Source organism: Rhyacophila brunnea, unplaced genomic scaffold, assembly GCF_057557595.1.
Source record: "Rhyacophila brunnea isolate RB1 unplaced genomic scaffold, BYU_Rbru_1.0 scaffold_9, whole genome shotgun sequence".
Classification (NCBI taxonomy): Eukaryota; Metazoa; Arthropoda; class Insecta; order Trichoptera; family Rhyacophilidae; genus Rhyacophila; species Rhyacophila brunnea.
The window spans coordinates 39233909-39258305 of record NW_028233361.1 but is presented as its reverse complement, the minus strand read 5'-3'; the positions used below and the strand labels follow the sequence as shown (position 1 = coordinate 39258305).

At 32.2% G+C, this 24397-nt stretch overlaps 1 protein-coding gene across 1 annotated transcript in view; it reads left to right on the top strand.

Moving 5' to 3' along the window:
• Window positions 1-24397, top strand: part of LOC147063616 (uncharacterized) — a 257403-nt gene that overhangs the window by 15079 nt on the left and 217927 nt on the right. The window contains exon 3 of the mRNA XM_085959431.1: window positions 5153-6335. Coding sequence (XP_085815557.1) covers window positions 5153-6335 — 1183 coding nt within the window. The remainder of the gene's footprint in view (window positions 1-5152; window positions 6336-24397) is intronic.

Here is a 24397-nt window from a genome sequence, read left to right as displayed (position 1 = left end):
TCAGAAAGTATGTGTTAACCTGAATTTCACAAGCGTTCATAAATTACTCAACTGTCATTCGGTTCAACCTTGATAATATTTCATTATTTTGACCTTTTAAAATATTTGTCGACTTATTTTTGGTTGTCCATTTAAATTGTGGACATACTTTTTATCAATGATTACTAGCCATTGATTGATTGAACTAAATAAAAGTATGACAATATAAAATACCTAACTTAACTTTATTATGATGAGCTTTTTGATCGAAGTGTTTGTAAAGCTTCATTAAATACAACTTATGCGAAATTAGTTTTTGTTTTTTTCTTACATTGATTTTCCAGCTTAAAAATAAAGCCTTAGTGTTTTCAAATATCTTCCTACTTTCTTCAGCCAGTCCAGTAAATTATATTACACATAACTGAGCATCAGTTCATTTATTTAAGAAAACAAAACATTGTGGACATAACGAATCTAAATTCAAGACGTACACAACATGAGCCTTACATTACAACAAATATTACAATATAGAATATAATAATAGTAATAACAGAAAAATAAATTAAATCAAAACATACTTAAGTACAATTTAATACAGAGAAATAAAATTTTGAAAAAAAAAATACAATTTTACACAGAAAAATGAAGTTTCAAAAACAAAATGCAAAGTACATCACTGAAAATGTCTATGTCTTTAGGGAGCGCATTTACTAATCTTGCACACCTCGCTAATGGTGCCTGATAGGCTTAACACGAGGAAACGGTTCCGATCCAGAATAAATCATGGCTGCGACCACGTAGGTAATTGGCAGGCGCATGTAAATTCAAATTTATTGTTAGTTATAATTATATTGTTAGTTATATGTCAGTTATAAGCGCTGCTATGAAAAACATATATTTTAAAAAAAAAGTTTCGTTTCAAATGGAAGAATTATTGTCTTAGACTATAGGTATTATTGTAATGGGTGAATTTCAACATTATATTACGGTTTGGAAAATTAAAATTATTAAGTAATTTGGGTGATGGTCTGAAACCGGCCCTAGGGGGTAGGGTAAAGTAGCTTGTGGTCAATAAGTGGTTCCAGTCACAAGACTCAAAAAAATCGAAAGAGTAACCCAGTAACACGGAGTTGTATATTATGTATTCAATATAACGACTGACAGCATGTCTGCTACACGAGCCTGCCGTATTTCTCTTAATTTGAATTGATATTATTCCAACCTAAGTGTTATTATAATAATATCATGTTACCAATAATTTATTATATACTTACAAATTAATTAATACTACTAATACACGATAACTAAGGGTTACATCTTGTATACGAATCTTGATTAAAATTATTAAATAGCCAACTATTGGTATATTGCTACATGACAGATATAAGAAATTGGTTCAAAACTCTACCTCTTGTATATAAAATTTAATATTCCTCTTCTCCGGCCTACGTGCGCCACGTAGGTCAAAATTGAGGTTTTATGGTATTTTTAGAGCATAAGCCAGGACATTCCTTACACGTAGTAGATAATATATTTATATTATTTTTAAGCCTTATTATCCTTTATATTTATTTTAAACATTTGATGACTGCATAAAGTATTTTTATTACATAAAATAGTATTCTTTTAAACCTCTCGATCTAATGTTTTAGAATATGATCATATTGCAGTACATCCATGTGCAGTGGTGTTAAGATTTTTGAGATTTGTTAATTTTTAAACGCATTTATAAAACCATTAGTAAAATTTATGTTAACATGATAATATAATGTTAACATAAAATGTTTTACTAATTTACAATATATTATATTGAAATATTTACGATAAAAAATTATATTTATAATCTCTGTGATCCCAAATTTGACAAGAATTAGGCATTTTATTTTTCAAAAAATGGGCACGATTAACACTTTTGAAGATAATTCTAAAGCTACTGATTATAAGCTATGTCTTTGACCATTCAAATGTGATAAAACAATATACGAATAATGATTGTTTTATATTAATTATTGACCTAAGAATAAGGTGTTTTTTTTTTAATACGCCATTTCTATTGACATTTCCCAGTGGTTAAGCTACAACATACGGCCGTAGCCATAAATTGACAAATGATAAATGAAGTAGGGAATAAGACCATGTAACGCACGTGTTTAAACATGTACCTAACCAAAAAAACGATTTTTGAAAAAAGCTGCTTCCTGACACTATATTTGCTCACTTTGTGACCTCTACCAAATATTAGTTATTCACATTTATGTTTTGGTCATATTATAATTATTATTTTTATCAATTTAGTTTAATGGGACAAAGGGATATATAATGTTGAAAAGGGATAGTAGGTAAAATTCTAAATTATTTAGATATTTTTCAGATTCAGAGTAAAGTAGAGTATAAAAACTGAACGTACAAACGTCAGAAATGTATGAATATTTTTGGAAAAAACTGTTTGTTCCGTTTGTAAAAAAGAAATCTGATATTATGGGACGCTGTAACAAAAACATGACGCTCTGTTGTCAACCTAACCGTCCAATAATGTATTAGAGGTGGAGAAAAGGGTTATTTCCGTTATTATAATAGTGGACATGCATTGCTCAATTGACTCACAAAAGAAAATGAAATAAACAGGTGCACTATTGTATGCGCGGCGATATTTATTGTTGAAATTTGCATTGCCACTAGAGTTTAAAATTAGATTACATGATTTACCAGCCGACTTTAAATTAAAACAATCCACCTTATTTACCTTGTTAATAAGTTGTGTGTTTCTTACATTTTTTACATTAATTTGCCACAGGCCAAAATTTGAGACCACCAATACGGGTTCAAATCCCGTCGAGTTTCGTATTTTTTTCAAATATGATTTATTTCTAGTGGGTATGTATTATATGGGAGGTATTTTCAAGTTATGTATGTTGAATATATCGACTGTGTTAAGGAAATAGAACGTAATCATCGATTTTTCGAAAAGTGATTTTATTAGATATTAACAATTTATACAACTAAATACACGTTCTGTAAAAAGGAATTAAGCCGCAAATGCCGATTTATTATCTAAATTTTGGTTTTAATTGAGTTATAATTATGTTTTAATTTAAGGAAAAGAGTAATTTTTCATCAATTTTAATGATTTTTCTGTAATAACTTCTTTAAATATTAGTAGATCGAAAAGATATTACACCAAATAATCAAGCATTATGCACCCAATGTGTGTGACTATTTTTTATATTAATATTGAACCAAAATCATTAAAAAAACGTTTTTTTGCCTCTCCTGTAAAATTTGTTCTGTATGGGTTACGCCCTTTTTCCTAAACACAGTCGATATAAAATGTTACATTCTCAAAATCTTGGTATTCATTGAATAAATGAAATGGTTTATTAAAAATATGTATACTATTTATAATTATCAGAATAATTTCCAATTGTTATACATTAATAAATTATCGTCTATCTATCTACACTACTCATAAAAATAAAAACTTAAGTAATTATCTTCAAAAATACTCAAGTTATAAACTATCACAAACAAAAATAAACTAAAAAAATATTTACATTAGAAACGCTCTTGAAATTTTAGCGCGAAAATAATATTATATTTAAGTCAAGATCTGTACTTGGTATTTTAAGAAATATCGTAAAAAATACGTACGTCACTTTCTCATCGGAAGAGATAACTTTTTTTGAAATGTGCGCAAGAGTTACATTACTATGTTATTGCCTTATATAGAATGTATTGATTGAAAGCAACATTTTAGGTTTTACGTGGAGTAAATAATAAATTAACTCAGTTTATTCGGCGTATTTCTGAGTTGATGGATCATTGCCATTATTTCAGTTTTGTGTGGCTTTCCCGATTGAAAGAAACCCCTAAAATATTTAATATAACATGAAAACAAAATATTATAAACCGTCTAGTAACATAATTTTATCGTATTTGGATATCGCATAAATTAATATTATCTATTGAATAAAATTTCAGATTTCTGTCAAAATTTTACTGGCGGTTATTTTTAAATAACGATATAAATTTTAGAACTGAATTGAAACATTTTTTTCCATACTACGTTGTCTATGTAATGGAAATATAATTTACGCAAAATGTTAATTGTTTTTTTTCGACCATGTCCGATCTTAATAAGAGCATATTATTATGGGCCTCTACAGCGTGGAGGTTTGTGTCAAAAGACTTTGTTTTTACGAGAAATGGATTTCAGCCACTTGCTCAACCTATAAGGTCTATACTGTGACTCAAATACAAATTGAAATACAATATGTGTATTTGTCAGACCCAGGATTCAAATCTGGGACCCACGACAATAGAGGCCGACGCTTAAGCCTAATTAGGTAATTTAATAAAATAGTTGATCCGTACCTGTGATGCCAACCGTACTATAATTATAGTACAATACTATAATTTTGATTTCGCGAAAAATGTAAAATACTATAATTTTACGCCAAATATACCAAAATACTATAATTTTAAAGGATTCAAGACGAAAAATCTTCCTGTACTATATATTTTTCAGAAATACTATATTTTTTACGCCTTTGTACTATAATCAGTATAGAAAAATATGGCAACACTGATCCATACTCAGATAACAACATTAGCTACGTGGATAGTTTCATATAGTTATAGTAAAAAAACGTTATGTACTGCTATGTACTATCTACCAGTAGCGAAGCTTGGAGGTAGGCTGTTAAGATTCGACATAAATAGGGCACACTTAACTTTTAAATGTATTTGTTTTCATTGAACTAAGACAACAATTTGTAGATAGTATTTGATAATTTTTAAAAAACAATTAAACCCTGCCTAATCCAAGCCTTAGTAGTTACGGCAAATTTTCCGTGAACCGCATTGATACTTCTTACCATTATGTTTGCAATAGTTTTTTGGATTACCATCTAGGTAGCTATTTTGTCACTATTTACTACTACTGAATGACAGTATTTTTCTAATAGCAAACGGATACTGATGATGGTTAACCATTATCTGAGCATCATAGCTACTGGTCACTCCACTGATATTTAGATTCATTGTTTTGTAACAAAAAACAAACCTAAGTAATATTAATTGATAGCTGATGTTTAGATATCATTTAGCGTTTTAGTCTACAAGTAAAAATAGTCGATAATATAGTTACTTATGAAATCATTTTGTTTATTTTCAGACTGCCAGCTGTCATTATATCGATTATCGGGAAGATTAAACTGGAGCGACCTTCCAAGAGCTCCTGGAGACTGCCAAATCTTCTTTCCGTCAGCCTCAGCACAGCGCCACGGTCTTCTGGTGACCCTTGACCGACTAAACGTCCCATGTCTAAGTGGAGGCTTCATACGTTTAAGTCCTGGGGCTCCATCGGCACAAAGGTCGAGAACCAATTACCAACCAACACACCTTTGTGGGAAGTTGGAAGAACTCCCAGAATCAGATAGAAATTTGTATTTCGCATCGACAACACAATCTAAAACAAATCCTTATTTACATGTACATGGATTCCCACTTTTTGTTATATCATATAGATTGGTAGATTACTGCTATAATGTAACATTGACTGCAAGAAACGGTTCTTATGATATCGAACCAACCAATACTTTGCATTGTACATTTAGAATTCATCTGCCATTTGGCAATCGAGTTGCTTTGCGATTACAAATGGGAGAAAAACCATTGAAGACTGCTTTAAAAGATCATTCAGAATCATTGATGTTATTACCAGAAACTGCTGATGGAGATATGCAGGAAAAAGTAGAAACGGAATTTTCTTCATATCCTTTTGAAAGTACTCATGAAGATTGTTCAGGGATGTCTATAAAATTATCAGATGGAGGAAGTTCCTGGGTGCATTGTTCAAAATCCGGTGACCCATTGAGAAATGTTCAAATAATATCGAAACAAAACAGCGTAATACTATATGTGAAAGTTAGCAGGACGTCTAAAAAAGTTGATTTAGCAAAAAGTGATCTCTTAAAGCGTATCAAGGAAGATATTTTAAAAGTAGACGACATTTTGACGAACGTAGAAAGTGATAAAAGTGCAGTTAAAAAAAATAAAAGTGACGTCATTCGACGGAGTGTCTCAAGTGAGCTAAGTGATTTGAGATTAAAAGACACCGTTGATGATAATCTGGGTCTATTCTTAAAGTTGTGGTATCATGCTGAGCCTTTGCCTGATGTTGTGGGGCAATGCTCGTATGGGTGGGTGAGTTTGGGTCAGTTTTGCGTATCGGTTTTTGAAAACACCAAGCTGCCGTGGTCGCAAGCGGAGGCCGAATGCGTCAGGCAGGGAGGTCACTTGGTCAGCATCAGAAGCGAGCAGGACCAGGCGATCGTAGACCAACTTTTACTCTCAAGGTGAGATATTAGTTTTAATAACACATTCATATTATGTCTGGTATATACAGAGAATCGTTTTCATTACCCCTAAACTATGAACTAAAAATAACTTTACTTACAAATTGTAACTTTATTGATTAATAGCTGGTCATTAAGAATCTCTTTTATAATCGTGAGTTACCCATTATCAACTTTCATGTTTTTGTGTGTTTTCTTTGCTATTTTTAGATTAATAATAATACTAATAATATCCTTTTAATAATGTTAACATAATTACATTAAAACATGATGTTAGATTCTAAGAATATCATATTAGGGGCCTCCACATTTGTGAAGGCTGTATTGATAGATTTTTACGAGAAATCGATGTTACCTATATGCTCAACCTATTGGGTCTAAACAACCATGACGTTATAAGCTGACACATTATTGCTCGGCTATCGTTGCCCTAATGTCCACCTGTCAAAAATCGAAGAAGGGGAAAGAAGAAAAGGGAAGGGATGCTTAAGTCGGTCCAACCAGCTGTTGGGCCCATCGGGCCGACCGACCTGGTTGCCACAAAGGCCAATTATATTGCATTTTAAAAAAATGTGGCGTCTTATTGCGTACGTGAAGATCTCTTCACATAATTTTGTTTATCCGTATTGTATTAGCTTTGTTTGTTGTATATTATTTATCATTAAATTCATTTATCTCGGTTAAATTGCCATGCTTTTCTCTCCCAAGGCATATTTTTATTATTAAATTACGTCTTTCATTAAACTCAGTCAAAGCTCACTTGAGAGCGTGGTTATCTCAGTATTGAGTATCTGCTCCTGAAACATTCCCAGGTATAAAAAAACTGCAGATGCTTCACATCTAAACGTATGTCTAGTGATACGCTCGATTAAGACCGAGTGTGATGCGGGGTGGGTTGGTTTGGAGGGGTCTATGTTTGTCTTTTCAAAAATTTTGATATAACGATATTTTATTAAAATTTTGCAATTACAAACACTTACATGGGCATTTTGATATTATCTATCCACCTAATCAAGAAAATAGTGATAGATCAAAATGATTTGTTTTTTCAGTAAACATTAAATAATCTAAGGGACCCAAGTAAAAACTGTAGGGTGATTGTATCAGCTACTTTGGTCATTTATTGTTGCGTAGTTTTATTTAAAAAATCTTAAATTTCGATTAAGTTTAAACTAAATCGCACTTTACGCGCAGTTAGAAATCGAACAATGATATTTGGCGCCAGATTTTCCTAAGCACACTGTTCTTTTGAACCGCCAATAATAAAAAAATCAAAGTATTGAATAACATATAATAGTTTAAGAGCTTTGCAGTCATTCCGACTTGGTCAGCCCAACGGTCAACGTGTCATATGACTACGTACCTGACTTACCGCCCTGATTTGGTCAGTTGATTTTTTATCAAAACACCAAATTTTCGTGACCGGACTATCACCTACGTTAACACCTATTAATTAAAGGAAATGAAATATATACACATTATAATTATATATATATTATGATCTTATTATCGGAAATGGTCAATATATTATTATAATATATTGATAAGATATCATTATATACATAATATATTTACTAAATACGTATGAAGTGAATCCATTTTTGTGACTCTTAAAGGCCCACATGCTCAGCGTAAGTAAAAATGGAGTTTTTATGGTATTTTCAGAGCACAACCCTGGACATTCCTTAAACGTTGTAGATATTCTATTTATATAATTTTGAAGCCTTATTATCCTTTATATTTATTTTAAACATTTGATGACTGCATAAAATATTTTTATTACATAAAATAGTATTCTTTTAAACCTCTTGCTCTAATGTTTTAAAATAATGTCATATTTCAGTACATCCATGTGCAGTGGTGTTAAGATTTTTTACATTTATTAATTTTTAAACGCATTTAAAAACCCATTAGTAGAATTAATGTTTACATTATATAGTGACATATTTACGTTAAAAAATTATATTTCATAATCTTTGTGATCCCAAATTTGACAAGAATTAGGCATTTTATTATTCAAAAAATGGGCACGAATTACACATTTGAAGATAATTCTAAAGATATTGGTCATAAGCTATGTTTTTGACCATTTAAATCTCATAAACATTCTACGAATAATGTTTGCTTTATATAATTATTGACCTAAGAATAAGGTACTCGTAGTATTTTTTTGAAATAAAACATTTCTATTGGCATTTCCCAGTGGTTAAGCTACAACATACGGCCGTAGCCATAAATTGACAAACGATAAATGTAGTAGGAAGCAAGGCTATGGTAACGCGCGTGTTTGAACATGTACCGTTTTAAAAAAAATCCGGTTAGGTATAATTATTATAAAGCAAACATCATTCGTAGGATGTTTATTACATTTTAATGGTCAAAGACATAGCTTATAATCAGTATCTTTGGAATTATCTTCAAATGTGTTAATCATGCTCATTATTTAATAATAAAATGCCTAATTATTATCAAATTTGGGATCAAAAAGATTATAAAATATAACTTTTTATCGTAAATATGTCACTATAGATTAATTTTACTAATGGGTTTGTAAATGCGTTTAAAAATTAATAAATCTAAAAAATCGTAACACTACTTCACATGGACGTACTGAAATATGAGTATATTCTAAAATAATAGAGCGAGAGGTTTAAAAGAATACCATTTTATGTAATAAAATAATTTATACAGTCATCAAATGTTTAAAATAAATATAATAGATAATAAGGCTTCAAAATTATATATATAGATTATCTACAACGTTTAAAGAATGTCCAGGGTTATGCTCTGAAAATTCCATAAAATCTCAATTTTGACCTACGCTGAGCATGTGAGCCGTTAAGTAGAAAATGCGCCAGTGGATTATGTGACTGAATTACTGATATGTAAATAGTAAATAAATAAAAACTTCAATATAATGTTTTAAAACACAATAAAAATAAATGCCAATTACCCTTTTTTATATATTGAGATTCACATTGTTTTGTGTAATGTGTCCAAGGTAGATAATATGACCATTATTTGTTACGACATTATGTATTTACTTGCACCGACTATTAGGCCAAAATACCTGATAACATCCAACATCACCACAGAAAATTATGTCAGACTATTACACAATACTTATTACGCCTGATCTGACCAAACTTGCCCATTTCCGTGAGCAAATCAGTTTGTCTGAAGGGTGCGTAAGTCCGGTATGTTTTCTTAATGGCGGTACAGATTCATAAATCGTTAGCGCAGAGATTATGGCTATTAGAGAGAAGAAAAAACATTTTCCAGGAAGCTAAGAGAATAAATGCTATTACGGAATAAATATATCAGCACATTTCCGTGATAAATATTTGGCCAAGCCCTAATGCTCTATCTAATCTTGAAAAAATATGAAGTATTTTCCATTGGGTGGAAACATTTTTTAATTCCAATATTGTGTATTTATATACTAATTTGTGTCTAAATATAATATTGGTTCCAAAACTTACATTTATTAATCAAGGGAAACAAAGGCATAAATTCCCATATAATATGACTTTTTGTTAGGCTTAAAATAATAATTAATATCCTGATATAATCTAGATTGTATGACTCACACTTTCGTCCAAATTTTTATTGTTTGTTTATACATTTTAAATGTATTATTATTAATCTTTATTTCATTTTATGGAAAGCAATTATAGTCAGAGCATTGAAGCGGAGCTCGGAGCACGGGCAGTAAAGCAATAGGGTTTTTACTCGGCGCAGGAGTGGAGCCGGAGTACCGAACATTTGTAGTGCTCCATTATTCCGGATTTTTTTTTTATTATTGAATTTTCGTCCTAAAATCCAACGAAAATAGTCTATTTTGACCCTTTGCAATACTGTAATAATTGTTTGAAATACGGCAACACTACCGATTGATAAAAACATCACTTCGTTGACAGAAAAGGCAAATAATGGGAGACGATTTGCTGTCGTTTTGTTTGATAGAATTTATAATGAAAATGACGTATACATATAGTAAGTACGCCCACGGTGGCCGCGCGGCATAAGCGTTGGACTATAAAGCCGTGGGTCCCAGGTTCGAATCCTGGGTCTGGCAAGTACACATATTGTTTTTCAATTTGTGTGTGTCAGGGTATAGACCTAATAGGTTAAGCAAGTGGCTGACATCCATTTCTCGTAAAAAACAAAATCTTTCAATACAAACCTCCACTCTGTGGTGATCCTATCATTATCGGACATGGTCGAAAAAAAAAAGTACTTATTAAAACTTTTTACGCGGAGCGGAGCAACTCAAAAAAAGGTCCGCTCCAACCTCTGATTATAAGATTATAGTTAATATTTTGTATATGTATGTCAAAATTAGGATACAGTAGTTCTGATAAAAAAATATGCAGCGTTTTCATGACGTAGCATACATTATTCAGCCACGTGTTAAATTCCTTCAAAGAAATATCACAATTTCAGAGGGTTCGTATAATAATTGAGTTGGTTAAAAGCAAAACGGCTTCTTTTTATTACTTAAATTTTGGGTTATCCACATAAAAATAATGACACAATTCTTCGTTTCAATTGAGTTCGAATCAATTGAGAAAGGTAATGGAAAAATAGGGAAAAAGTATTTTCATTATAAAAAAAACATAGGTTCACATATTATAACAGTCTTTAGTCTACACGTTTTAAGCCGTAGGCTGAGATAGATTTTTTTATTTCCAATTCCAACGTACACCTTTCAAGACAAGTAGAGTTTCCGGACTTAAAACCCTACTGAACAAAATATATGACAAGTATCGTTACTCTTTGTAACATATTATTAGTGTTACGTATTATTGTTCCTCCGATGAATTCATATTTGAGATTATGTCATCGAAATGATATCTTTATTTGAATCCTATGTTAAATAATATAAATAATAAATAATATGTTATATAATAGTTAATTTAAATTTAAGCGGGATATAAAATATATACATTCAAATATCTACGTTCTTACTCATGAGTAGGGAATCCAATCCCGAGCCAAAATTCTGATCTCGGGATTTCGGGATTACAATTTGACAATCCCAGGATCCCGGGACTGGTCCAGGGATTGGCATTTTTTCCATTGTTAATATAAAAAAATTATATTTACACATAACATTGATAAAATCGGTCAAAAATAAATCTATTTTAATTTATAATATTTAAGACATTTATTGTTAATATTGTATATCTACGTTCAATCTTGAAAATACATTAGTTTATTGGAGTAAATAATATTAAATATATATATATAAATAATAATGTGAATTTAATACGAGATTGCTGTTTCTGATAGTAAAGACTTAACGAATGGATTAGCGAGATTTAAAATAGTAAAGCAAATAATCATGGCGTACCTACTTATGGCCTTTCCGCTTCATAAATCTAATTAGTCAGCCAAATATGATATTGCCGTAAAACGTATGAGATCATGGTGGAATTACTTTGTTAAAAGTGCGAAGCATTGTTTTTTTCCAATCTTTCTCATTTTTAATAATTTATGTGAAAAAATAAAATGAATCGGCAACTTACACATGGATATAAATCAAACTTCATTCAAACTCAGTTTATTTCTAATGTAGTTATTTTTTATTAAAAGTATTTTTTCTATTATATTTTTACTTTTATTTTATGTTCCATAAAAATTGATAAAAAAATCAATCCCGGGATTATGTTTATCAATCCCGGGATTCATAGGTATCGAAAATAGCTCAGGATTCGGGATCCCGGGATTGGAACCCCTACTCATGAGACTGCCATGAGATGTTTGAATTCTAGATATAGTACAACGCTCCCCGTCAGTGGCGCACTCAGGATTTAATATTGGGGGGAGCCTAAGGAGGAGAATTTAAATTAGTCACATAGGCTCTTTTTCTTCTTCATATAATTATTTTTACATATTTTCACAATACACGGCGGTATATTTGTACAGTTTCTCTAGTTTTTATTAAATTGGAGGCATAGTGGCGATAGCCGTTGAGCGTGTCATCGGCGACTGGCGGATTAGAAGTGACTAACAGCGACCATGCTGGATATGTGCGCCTAGTATGCTAAAACATTACTCAAATAATATCGGCTATGCTACCCGCTTGGTCTGAAGAGCTACAATATTTATGCCGAATTCCTCTGAAAAAAAATGTTCTTTTGATTTACACCACCACCGATTGTAGTGGGTGTAGACGTTCTTTTCGCCGAATGTTCATCGTCGATTTTTGGTTTTTTAATATTGAGGTTCCAAAATATTAACTGAAAATGGACAAACAAAAAATATTATTGCATTTAACTTATACACAAACCTACTCAACACAACACAGCCTAATTTCTCGTTTATCGGTCTTTTGTCTATTGCACTCGGTGTACCTACACCATGGTCCCCACATCCTGAAACGGGCCCTCAGGCTAGGATATTTGGCGGGCCCCTTACCTACCGCCAATATTAAAAGCAGTGTGAAACTGAACGTTTTTCAGGTTGTGTTTTAGTTCAAATTAAGGGTACTTATACAGTGAATTATTGGCGATTTTTAATACATCTACTTTAATAATGGAGCTGTCGTAGATGTAGTAGAATAGAGTATCGATACATAATAATCAGAAAATATTTTGAACAATTATAAAATTTGAAAAGTTCATGGCCATTAAGTATAATAGCGCCTTTTTTACTATTAAAGCTAATTTATGATGTGTGTTTATCTCACTTATCTGGTCAACCCGACACACCATGCCCCCCACAGCTCGGGCCCTCAGGCTAGAACCCTGTCAGCCCTCCCCAACCATGACCTACTCCACTCCGGAATTCGGGTGGACACCGAGAATTTTTTGACTGTTCCATTAGGGATTGGGTTTCAAAAAAAACCCGACATTGGTGTTTCCAAATTTTTGTGTTAGAAATTTAAATTTAGAAATTTGTCTGAAAAGGGTGCTGGAGAATTACAAATCATTTTTTTGCCGTGTAAAGGTATAGTTTATTGGCTTTCAATTTCAATTTTTAAAATCATTCTGACAATTTTTATGTTTGGGGGGTGCCAGGGCCCCTTGGCCCCCCCTGGGTGCGCCATTGGTGCGCAACTGCAGAAAACTTTCTTTCAACTAAAATTTCATTCATGTTGGACTCATCACTGTGGGAGCCATGGCGTGGTGTATGAAGAGGTCGTCAGAAGGAGAGATGAGAAGTCGAGATTTGGTGCAGGAGAGAGTTTTATTTGCAGCGTAAACAGTCGGTACAAGAGTATGTTACCGTAGTTATGTTACAGTAGTTATGTTACAATACATATGATACTATTCCGAGGTCCGATCTCGGTAGAATTAGATGTTATGCGGAGCGATTCCGAGATACTAACATACCGGGAACTTATATTTGAGTGACATATCCAATGAATTATGATCCGCTATTTATTGACGTACCTACTCACAATCAAAATAATATCTTGAGAAGAATATTATTAGGTAATAATTATTATAATAATTGAGTCAGCTACTATATAGAGTTTGCGTCATCGAATATAGCCGACTATGTGGAAAATGGATATCGCGGAAACAATCATTGCAATCAGCTATTTACTGAGTTTGCGATAATTGGACATTACGGGAAATGGGTATTTAATATCGCCGATTAATATGCTGACACCGGTTGAGTTGTTTATCACCATATTCATATAAAAAAAATATAAAAATAATACGGATTGTTCTTCAATTTTATTATTTATTTAAATTAGCCTACCCATTAAAATAAAATAAATTAAAATTTCAAAACACTTTACTATTCCCATCGGATGAAAACAAAGCGTCGGACCAAAACTCGCATTTCGAGACCCCTGGGAGTATCTCACCCGCTCTTACATATTTCTGTCTCTCTCTCCGAACATAAATCATAGAGAATACAGGCAGACCCAAAACTTTTGGACGCCGACTGGTTGTATAATTCGCAAACAAACTTTCATTTCCATAGTTAAGAAACAGTTTTCGACGAGGTAACTAAACTTGTTGTATAAATTGGAAACCGAAATGTTTTTTCGTGTTTAAATTACAGGTGATTTATTTCAAAAGGTTGTTGTTTGATTCCATAAGTTTCGTTTGCTGTCTTCCGTGACCAGAATTTTATAATACAATAAAAAAATCATAAAATTATTCATAAAGCCTTAAAGTAAGATCTTGGTCCGTAATAAGAAAAAGTGGTAACACTGAAGTTAATGGCCCCAGAAACCAGACCAGTCTCGCCCACAACCGATATTAATCGGGCTTATTATGACATCTTACTGGTGCGAAGCATCAGTATTTTTTATGTGTCAGGAGCAGTTACCCAAAACTTAGTTCGCCTTGCACTCAAATGTACTTTGAATAAATTTACACGACTTTACGTTAAAATATTTATCTGTGAGGGAATCACATTTAACTGTAGCGGTCAATGACCTCCGGCCATGTCAGCATTATTTCGACAATGTAAAAATTAGCAAGTCATTTAAACTATCGCACAATCGTCGCATCTACAGTCAGCATATTCTACACGCGTGATATTCTTTGAGGGGGTTTGATTGCCTCAAGCGTGGTCATCAAAATGCTTGAAGTTGCAATAATGCAGAGGCCAGCAGATTTCCCAATTACTAACTATATCAACAATGACTCTCGGAATTTACCGAATATTCATGTATATAAATAGCGTGCCATAGTTAATGAGTTAGTCGTAGTCTTAACTTTAGTTTTAGGCTTAGTATCAATATTAATCTCAGTTAGATTACAGTCTCTGTATCACTATGCACAATATCTCATCCACCGAGCCTCGAACCTCAGACCAGTAACATATTAACTCTTGTGCCGACTGTTTACTATGCAATAAACTCTTTTTCCTCGATTCATCCGAGTTACTACAATCTGACTCTTCCCCTAAGCGGTCTCGTCGCTTTATTTTGATCTTTACATTGACAGCATGATGCCGTAAATTTTCTAAATGCAACATAATTGGCCTTTGTGGCGATCATGTCGAACGGTCCGATGAGCCCAACAGCTGGTTGAACCGATTTGAGTAGGTCTTCCTTTTCATACACATTTTAGGACATTTCCAGAGGATGTGATTTGCATCCAGTATTTCTCCACTGCGTTGTCATGTTGAACGGGTAACAAGCCCAAGTTCATAGAACCTTCCAGTAAAACCACCATATATATTATAATATACACAATTTAACTAGTGTAATAATTGTCCAAAGTCAAAGCAGTAATAATTCCACGATGGTGTAGTGTGGTTGAATTGGTAGACATATAAATAATTATATTCTGTACATTTAATAATGCATTGGAAGATTTCGGCTGGTTTTGGTGTTTAGTTAGTTATAATCCACGTGTTATTTACAATAATTATCTGTATAAAATTTTTTTAAGCAGTGATAGATATAATGGGATTAAAATCTTGCTTTCTTTTTCGATGCGGATGTAAGGAGAATGCAGCCCTGAAAAATAAATCAAATATTTGTACACTATTTTTTTATTCAACGAATAATTCACAAGATTTTGCAATTAAGAAAGCGCTTCTGATAGTATTGTAAAACCACTGGTTAACTTTATTGCAATTAGATCGGACACATATAACTCTGTGGTCAAAGCACATGGGCGCAAATCCCAGGGGGCGCAAGTTCAAATCCTACCTATATTCTCAGAAGTGTATTCAAATTGTGTATGTTTAATATTGATACTTTTGCATTGTTTAATACTGTAGGTTTTCATAAATTATCTGCTTCATCTAAATAGCTAATGAAATTTTACCAGGATTTATGAGCTTCTCGTAGAAAAATCTGCACATATAATAATAATTAGCTTATGGAATTGACTGATTGAATAATTTTAAAGGTATTTTTAAATGCTTGCGGATGCTTACAGATTGCGGATGTCAACAGTCTAAAGATTACTACAGATTAATCAGCAATTTAAAATGACCTGTAGTTAATATTAATAAATATAAAACAAAACAGAATTCTAACATACTTAGTGCATGCCATTCACAATGAGAGTTTTGAAAAGTTTTCACTGCTTACGATCTGACGTATTTGTAGGTGGAAGAAAAAACAATCAGTTACATTAAAAATTATGCCTGTTATATTAGTTCCATGACGAAATAGAACAGTGACATAACAGAAAATGACAAAAAAGAACATGACAAAACAGAACAACGATAAATATAACTATTACCTTTCAGTAAAATATAAATTTAATATTGAAATTGTCCTATCTCTATAATTTTGATAGATTTTTAAAAGCACAGATTTTCAATACGCCATAATAAATCAAAGTATGTACCTAATTTCTACATTCCTAATCGCTAGAAAGCTTTAAATATACGGGACTTAACTCGGCGTTGCCGGCAAGCTTAGGATATCAAATTCTCATCTTAATCAATATAATATGTTCAAAATGATTGGGTGACTAGGTACAACGAAATAATGACCTAACCTAACCTAAATAGATTCCACAAAAATTAATGATTCATTTTTCCCCTGGCTGTTCTGTTTTGTCATTTTCTGTTTTGTCACTCTTCTGTTTTGTCCGGTTACCGTTATATCATAGTGATTATAAACCACACACTGCACATCAGTTTAATAAATTAATTAATTACGAGTATGTAGGTACATAATATTATATATTCATTAAATAAGTTGGTGAATTCTTTTTGGTTCATGGTGTATGTAAACATGGTTACATTGTCGCTTTGAAGAAGTTAGGAAATGCGTAGCAATGTAATTAATGCCCCACTTCAAAAAAAAAGAAGAAAAAACCTTCTTACAACCTTCCAGTGTCTCCCCTGTTGGACAATCCAAAGGACAGACGCGTACTTACATAACACATATTTGGAATAAAGGTTTACATAAGGGACAGAATTTTAAGTAAAAAAAATGCAAAAACTCTAAAGATATATTAAGTGGAAGACTATACTATGGAGCTCGATAAAAATCGGTGTGTACTTACGTACGCGCGTTAGAAGTTATACTTCTTTAGTGTAACAAAACAAAAACAAATTTTGTGATAACCTAGATTCTTCGACTAACTCCTAATTATCTTGTTAAATTACACACTCAAGAAAAAGGGCCGCTTATTCGAGCGCCGTTGGTTTATTTCTGTACACTGAAATTTATATTACTAAATTATATAATAATTATCATTTCTCGTTGTTTTTATTTTTAAAGTAACAACTACTGTCACTCTGACGTGTAATCATTTGTTTACGTAAGGAATTGCAAATGGCCGACAGTAATAAATTCGTTGCCTAGGAACAATAATTCTACTATCAAACTTGCGTTTGTATACAGCTGAACGATTCGCAGCTAACTTCATACTGTCGCGCACTTTCGTAAGAGTGTGCGCGCGAAGCTCTCAATTTCACTCTCTACCAAACGCCCCAAAAGAAGTATAACTTCAATAATAGTTGGATAAAGAGTCTGAACATTTTTAATACCCCGTTTACACTTGTATGGATTTACCGTTGACAGTACGTATTCTCGCGGCCATAACAAGAAAATCCACGTGTGAACATGTATTACTCGTATCATGCAAGTTGCAAGATTGCATGCATTAATAAAAAAAGTTCGGAATCTTCTGAATTTTCACGCGACGGTTGGGATTTGATTATGTGCAGTAGAACCATGGTGGCGAACCTACCGGTAAACAATTGAACTACTCATTTTGAGGTTAACCGATTTTCATGAGCTGTCAAATAGTACTATTATAGAATGACAACGTCTGCACTTTTACGTGTAAACTACTGTAAACAGTTATTATCGCGATAGTTTTAGAATACACACTATTGCTGCAAGTAAATCCATGCACGTGCACAGGCGCTATAATTTTATAAAATTGACAGTCAAATAATAATAATAATAAGTACTATTATTATTTTTTAAATAATTTGAATTGACCAAATAAAAAGTCCATATTACTTAAAAATTGTCTCGAATTTCAGTCACCGATCTGAGACTACACAATTATTATGAATCAATAAATTGATACATTTCATTAAGAACACCCTGATTCATTCCTTGACAATAAATAATTACAAGATAAAAAGAACTTTTTATATACAACGTTTTCAAATTTTCTGTTGAATTATTATGCTCAATATGCTCAATATGCTCAAACTTGTACTTGATAATATGAAGTAAATAAAAAACAAACAAATATATAATACTGAAATGTCATTTTGACATTAATTCATTTTGATTTCTATAGTAACGCACGTATATATTAATAATTTAGTTGCTAGGCCACCCCCTTAGCAACCAATAATAGTCTCTTACTTTTTACGGATTTTTCTGAAATAACTTTCCATACAAAACAGAATTAACTGAAAATGAATTCAATTCAGCTTAAAGATGGCTAAAAGTATTAAAAGAATGCATTGGCATCGTGTTCTGATATATTCTAAAAGCTTCAAATGTCTAACTAGTCGGGAAGTTAGTTAAAAATTGATTGCAAGATTTGTACTGGACAAACAACCACCGGACAAACAAGAATACGAGCTAATAAAAACGTTGTAAAAAGAGGGAAAAAATCCAACACGTTTTCTTCTGGATATGATAATATCAACACAGATCTTGACCTTGTCCCGAAGATATTATTTGTGTGTTCATTTACAATCATTATTTTATAGCTAGTATTGATAATTATGTTCCCACCAACTACACTATCTTTAAGATGCTACACACTGCATATCATTGGCTGTTTCTATTTAATAGCGCCATTAGCTTAAATGTAATAATATTATCTATGAACTATATATTTATTTTGTCTCACGATATAAAATTAGTGTATAATTTTTCATTAATTTCCTTAGTTATATAGTCTTCATAATATATCACGTAACATTACATTAAATTATTATACACAAGGATGTCAGTATTACTTTCGAACGTTTTTAACACATGCATTATAATAGCGGTGATTTTCTTTGATCTACATGAAACAATCGATTCGTCAGATAATTTAAAGGGAGCCACTAAATGGACAACTCAAACAAATATTAAATTGTAACAAAAATTATATAATGATACCCAAAGTCATGGGCCCCACTTCCTGAAGTGGGCCCTCAGGTTAAAATCTTTGGCGGGCCCCCCTATCCATCGCTAAGGATAAAGGCAGTGTGACAGTGTTTTCTAAATGGTCTACGCGGTAAAATTAATGTGTGTATTTAGTGTTTTTTTGGATATTTATTAGTCGAGTATCGATACACAATTAAAAATTATATCGTGCAACTACATAATTTAAAATAATAACACTATCGAATGAAAATGCGACTTTTTTTCGATTAAAAGAATTTTTTTATGTGTCACACTTATCTGGTCGACTCGCCACGCTGGGCCCCTCTTTAGCCCGGGCCCACAGGCTAGAGCCCTGTCAGCCCCCCCTGTAGGGGCCATGCCCAAAGCATAACAAAGTCCCTGCAATTAACTTTAAACATAACCTAAATACTAATGGATTTTGAGTGGTATATATTAACTGAAATGGAATAAAACATAACTTAAATCCATTAGAATTCCATCAAGTACCATCGGTCGATAGTATTAATATGATAATTTTATTTTCTCATAATGTATCTAAACTACTGAAGAATTCTAGATTTGATACAACGCAGAACTTTTCAGTCACATCGCTTCAGGACGTCAACATTAGTTATACTATCACTAAAAAGGATTTCGAGGACACGTATATATAGCCATATCTCGAAAGCCTTCGGTTGTGTATATTTCTTTTCATGCATAAGTGTAGACATATTTGCTTATATATTAAATATTATATTTCCGCAGAGTCTAAAATATCACCAAACGTTACATCAAATCACTCAAGTCAGCATCCCTTTCTCACTTTTCACAATAATTTTGGCTGTCGTTTCAATATTAAGCATCTTCAATAATGCCTAGAAGTTTCTTAGTTTAGAGTTACTGACTAATCCATCCCTGTCATTGGAAATAAGTGAGAAAGCAAACGGAAAGAGGCTGTGGACCGAAAATAAGCAAAGCCTGTGAAATATGACCCGAGCGACAATCGGAAAAGCAGATTGAAGTTAGGGATTCATCATTCACGGATAGATATTTCGTTTCCGGGATTTAGAGATTAGAACTCTTAATTTTTATTCCAATCCCGGGATTCGCGAAAACGTACACTTTTTAGATGTATTTATGGGAAATAAGAAGATAATCCGACATAACTACTGATGAATAGGTAGGTACACAAAAACCGATGAAATTTCAAAAGCTCACTGATGGTATAAAATTAAGCAATTAATTTGAATTATGTATTTTCTTAAATATAAACGCAAGATACGCTCAAAATATATTCAAAATATCCGTTGTTGTGAATCTGTTCCATAACAATTTATAATTTAACCCGTAAACTAGACATTTTAAAATACTTCTATATTTAAAACACAGACTTAGATACAATATTAGATTTCAACTTACATAATTGGCTGAATAAATTGTCTTAGACTATGAATAAACTAACTGACAAATAAAAATCACGAGATAAATTATTTATTATTTTTAACAACAATCAATATTAAAATGTGATTGAATCCCTAGAAATTATTTTTTAAATTATCTTATAAATTATTTTGAATAAATGTGCACTTACGTAAAATTTAAGCGCTCCTTAAATAGCTTACCAATTTATATGGGCCGCCGTAGACGTCTTGAAATTATGAGAAACAATCTTCATATAAAAAAAGTTTTCGATTCACGCGAACGTAACCCATACAATATGTGAAGCGAAACGAGATGTTGCTTATTTTTTTTAAAACTTCGAGATATGCCATAAATGGTGCTTATTGAAATAGTGGAAAAGATCGTTAAATTATTATGACAATTATACGATAGATGTCGTTGGGCATATTGAATATATTATTATGTGATTAAATTATTTAATATGTCAATATAAAATTTAAAAATATTTTCTTAATAAGGTAGGCTTTAAATAATCGCCTAGTATGGAGTCTTCGCCACTATTTTGTATAGAGTTTCGTTACCTTGGTTCTCTTGTAACTCGACATAATGATATTATAGAAGAAATCAACATGAGAATCATGTCTGCGAATAAATGCTACTTTGGCCTGTTAAGACATTTTAAGTCCCGCATACTATCTCGCCGAACTAAAAGCATACTTTATAAGACACTCTTGTAAAGCCAGTGCTCTCCTACGCATCGGAAACTTGGACATTAACTTTGTGAAATGAACGAGCCCTGAACATTTTTGAAAGAAAAATTCTCCGCCGTATATATGAACCGATCAGGGACGGCAACAATTGTAGGAGAAGATAATAATGCTGAGCTCTACGGGCTGTACGAAGATTGCAGCGCATTTTAATCAATTAAGATTGGGAGACTGCGATGGCAAGGTCATGTGCACCGTATAAATGATAATGCACCGGCAAAGAGAGTGATGTCCAGCAATCCAATAGGGCGTAGAAGAAGAGGCAGGCCAAAGATTCGCTGGTTGGATGGAGCTACCAGTGACTGCCGTATTCTGGAGGTACCGAATTGGAAAACGGCCACACTGGATAGGGACAGGTAGAGGAAGCTGTTGGAGGAGGCCAAGACCCACACCGGGTTGTCGCGCCCTTGATGATGATCATGTATAGAGTTTCTATTTCATAACTTTGCATTCCGACTCTAGGATGAAATTGATGTAAAAATCCTAATGTATCAGGGAAATAAAATATTCGAGGAAATTAGGAAATTAGGAAATCAAAATAATATATATAAACATTATGGATGAGGAAAAACCATCAGCTAAATGTCGCCACTTGACAAATGAACATGTTCAGTCATGGCGTTCTCAGAAAAATCAGATTACTCTACAAAGACTCCACAGGCTGATGCAGCATCTCACAGACAAATAATAATTGGGTCTAAAACACCAGAACAAAGACATTACGATAGAACATACACGTGTGAGAGAAAGTAAGACAGGAAGAAGATGGTACTGACAACCTACATGGTAATTTAGTGTAGGTGGAAATAAATTTAAATGTATAGATTATAATGCATTTTAGTTTTCTACTATTCCATTTGTATCGTTTTTTTGCGACCTGGGTTTCGCCACTTGGCATATTCAGGCACTATGCGCACTCACCAATGGCAAATACACACTGACAACAAATACACTTAATTCTAACTTATATAATAAATTAATACTTATAACGTAGGTAAAAACTTTATCACCTACATATTAAGTCAAGGATCATAATAAAAAAATATAACAATCAAAACTATGAATAGTTGAAGTATTTATAAAACAGTACAAAACTTAAATCCATTATAATTAATATAATATTAAAATGTATACTGTTTTATAATATGCCCGGCGCCATCTATGAACAAAAACGGTATGAAAACCAATCTAAATATTTAAACAACTTCAAACCGGGATTTTTATCCAACGGAATCCCGGAATTGCAAGCCCTTGGTGTAATAACAAGATAGTATAGAATTCTAGAAATTTTTCGTAAAGGGGTATTTTCCTTAGCGTTAGCCGAGACTAATTTTGTTTTAGTGGTCATGTAACTAAGAATGTCGAGGTGTTCAAAAACGAACAATGCTATTTACTATCATGAGACATTATTTCTTATATAGATCTAATAAAATAGCCCTATATTCAATACCAATATACTTAATAAATTCTGCCTGACAATTTGCTTTATTTTAATTTAATTATTTGTTGTAATAAAATAGCGCAGATTTTGGTATTCTAATTTTAATGTACCTATTATTCAATGAGACCTCAATGACGTATTAGAAAATTTTTCACAATTCACAAATTCACAAAATTTAAAGCAATTATTATCACAGTTACAAAAGTATAATATTATGTTTCTATCTATGCTTAATTTATTGTTGAAATCAATCGAATATATTTAGAATATAAGACCATATAAGACTGGTTTAGATGAGTCTGCCATAATTATTATCTTTTCAATATATTTTGATATTCAGATATTGTTAAAGTTTATTATACACTTATATACCTATATAATATTATATATATTATAATATTATATTATATTGGAGGTATGATGAAGGTGGTGGTAGACGGAAAGGTCGTTGTTGCTTGGTTGTTGAAGTAAGAGTTTATTGGTTGATACAAGAGTACACTGAATACAATAATAAAAATGATGACGTGAGATTATAATCGCGAATTAATGATGTATGATAAGACTAATATGATCAAGAGATTAATTTATTATAAGAATGCACTGAAATACTTGATTAAAGTGGAATAACGGATGTACTATGTCGAGTGAAGAACTCGTGACAATAGCAGCACGTTTCGTGACGGACTCGATGAATTGAGTGTGGATTCATAGATTGTTCTTATTTATATTAATCTAGTACATATATTACCATAGATATTGTCGTTATTATCAATCAAAACAAATACTACTGTCCTAGTTAAGATTGAGGAAACTCTGACAATTATTATTGCTAATGTAATTTTGCATAAATACATACTTCTTTTAAACCTACTGTAAAAATATTGTAGTTTATACACTGGACATACAGCATCCGTGTACTAACCCTTTGGTATAAAACTGCATGATATGCACTTTCTCAGTGCACCAAACTAAAATAAAGAATTTTCCTTATAGTAATCTCTCGATGCAAGGCACGTTGCGTTTGTTTGAGAAAGAAGATTGTGTTGACAATAAGATGGATGGATATATAGCAAGAGAATTCCAAGCGATATCCCGTTGCTTTTATTATGAAAACTTCGTCTGTTTGAACCCCGTACGGTTTATTTACTCTGACAATCTGAAGTTTCTCAGACAATAGCTCTTATAAAAACAGTCTGCGAGCTTTCTCAATTCTTATTATCAGTGGTATACTACTGTTATAATAGTATAATAATATATGTGTCTACCTATGGTTTTGGACGCCTGAATAATATCATCAAAAGTTGTCGCCTATTGTGCCTAAAATGACAAATGTGTGTGTCATTCCCGTAATTAAGTACGCAAGCAAAACATTGGCCGCCAAAAAAAGAGAACATACATAATTTGAAAACGCTATCATTCAGATACATATATATTCGCAAAC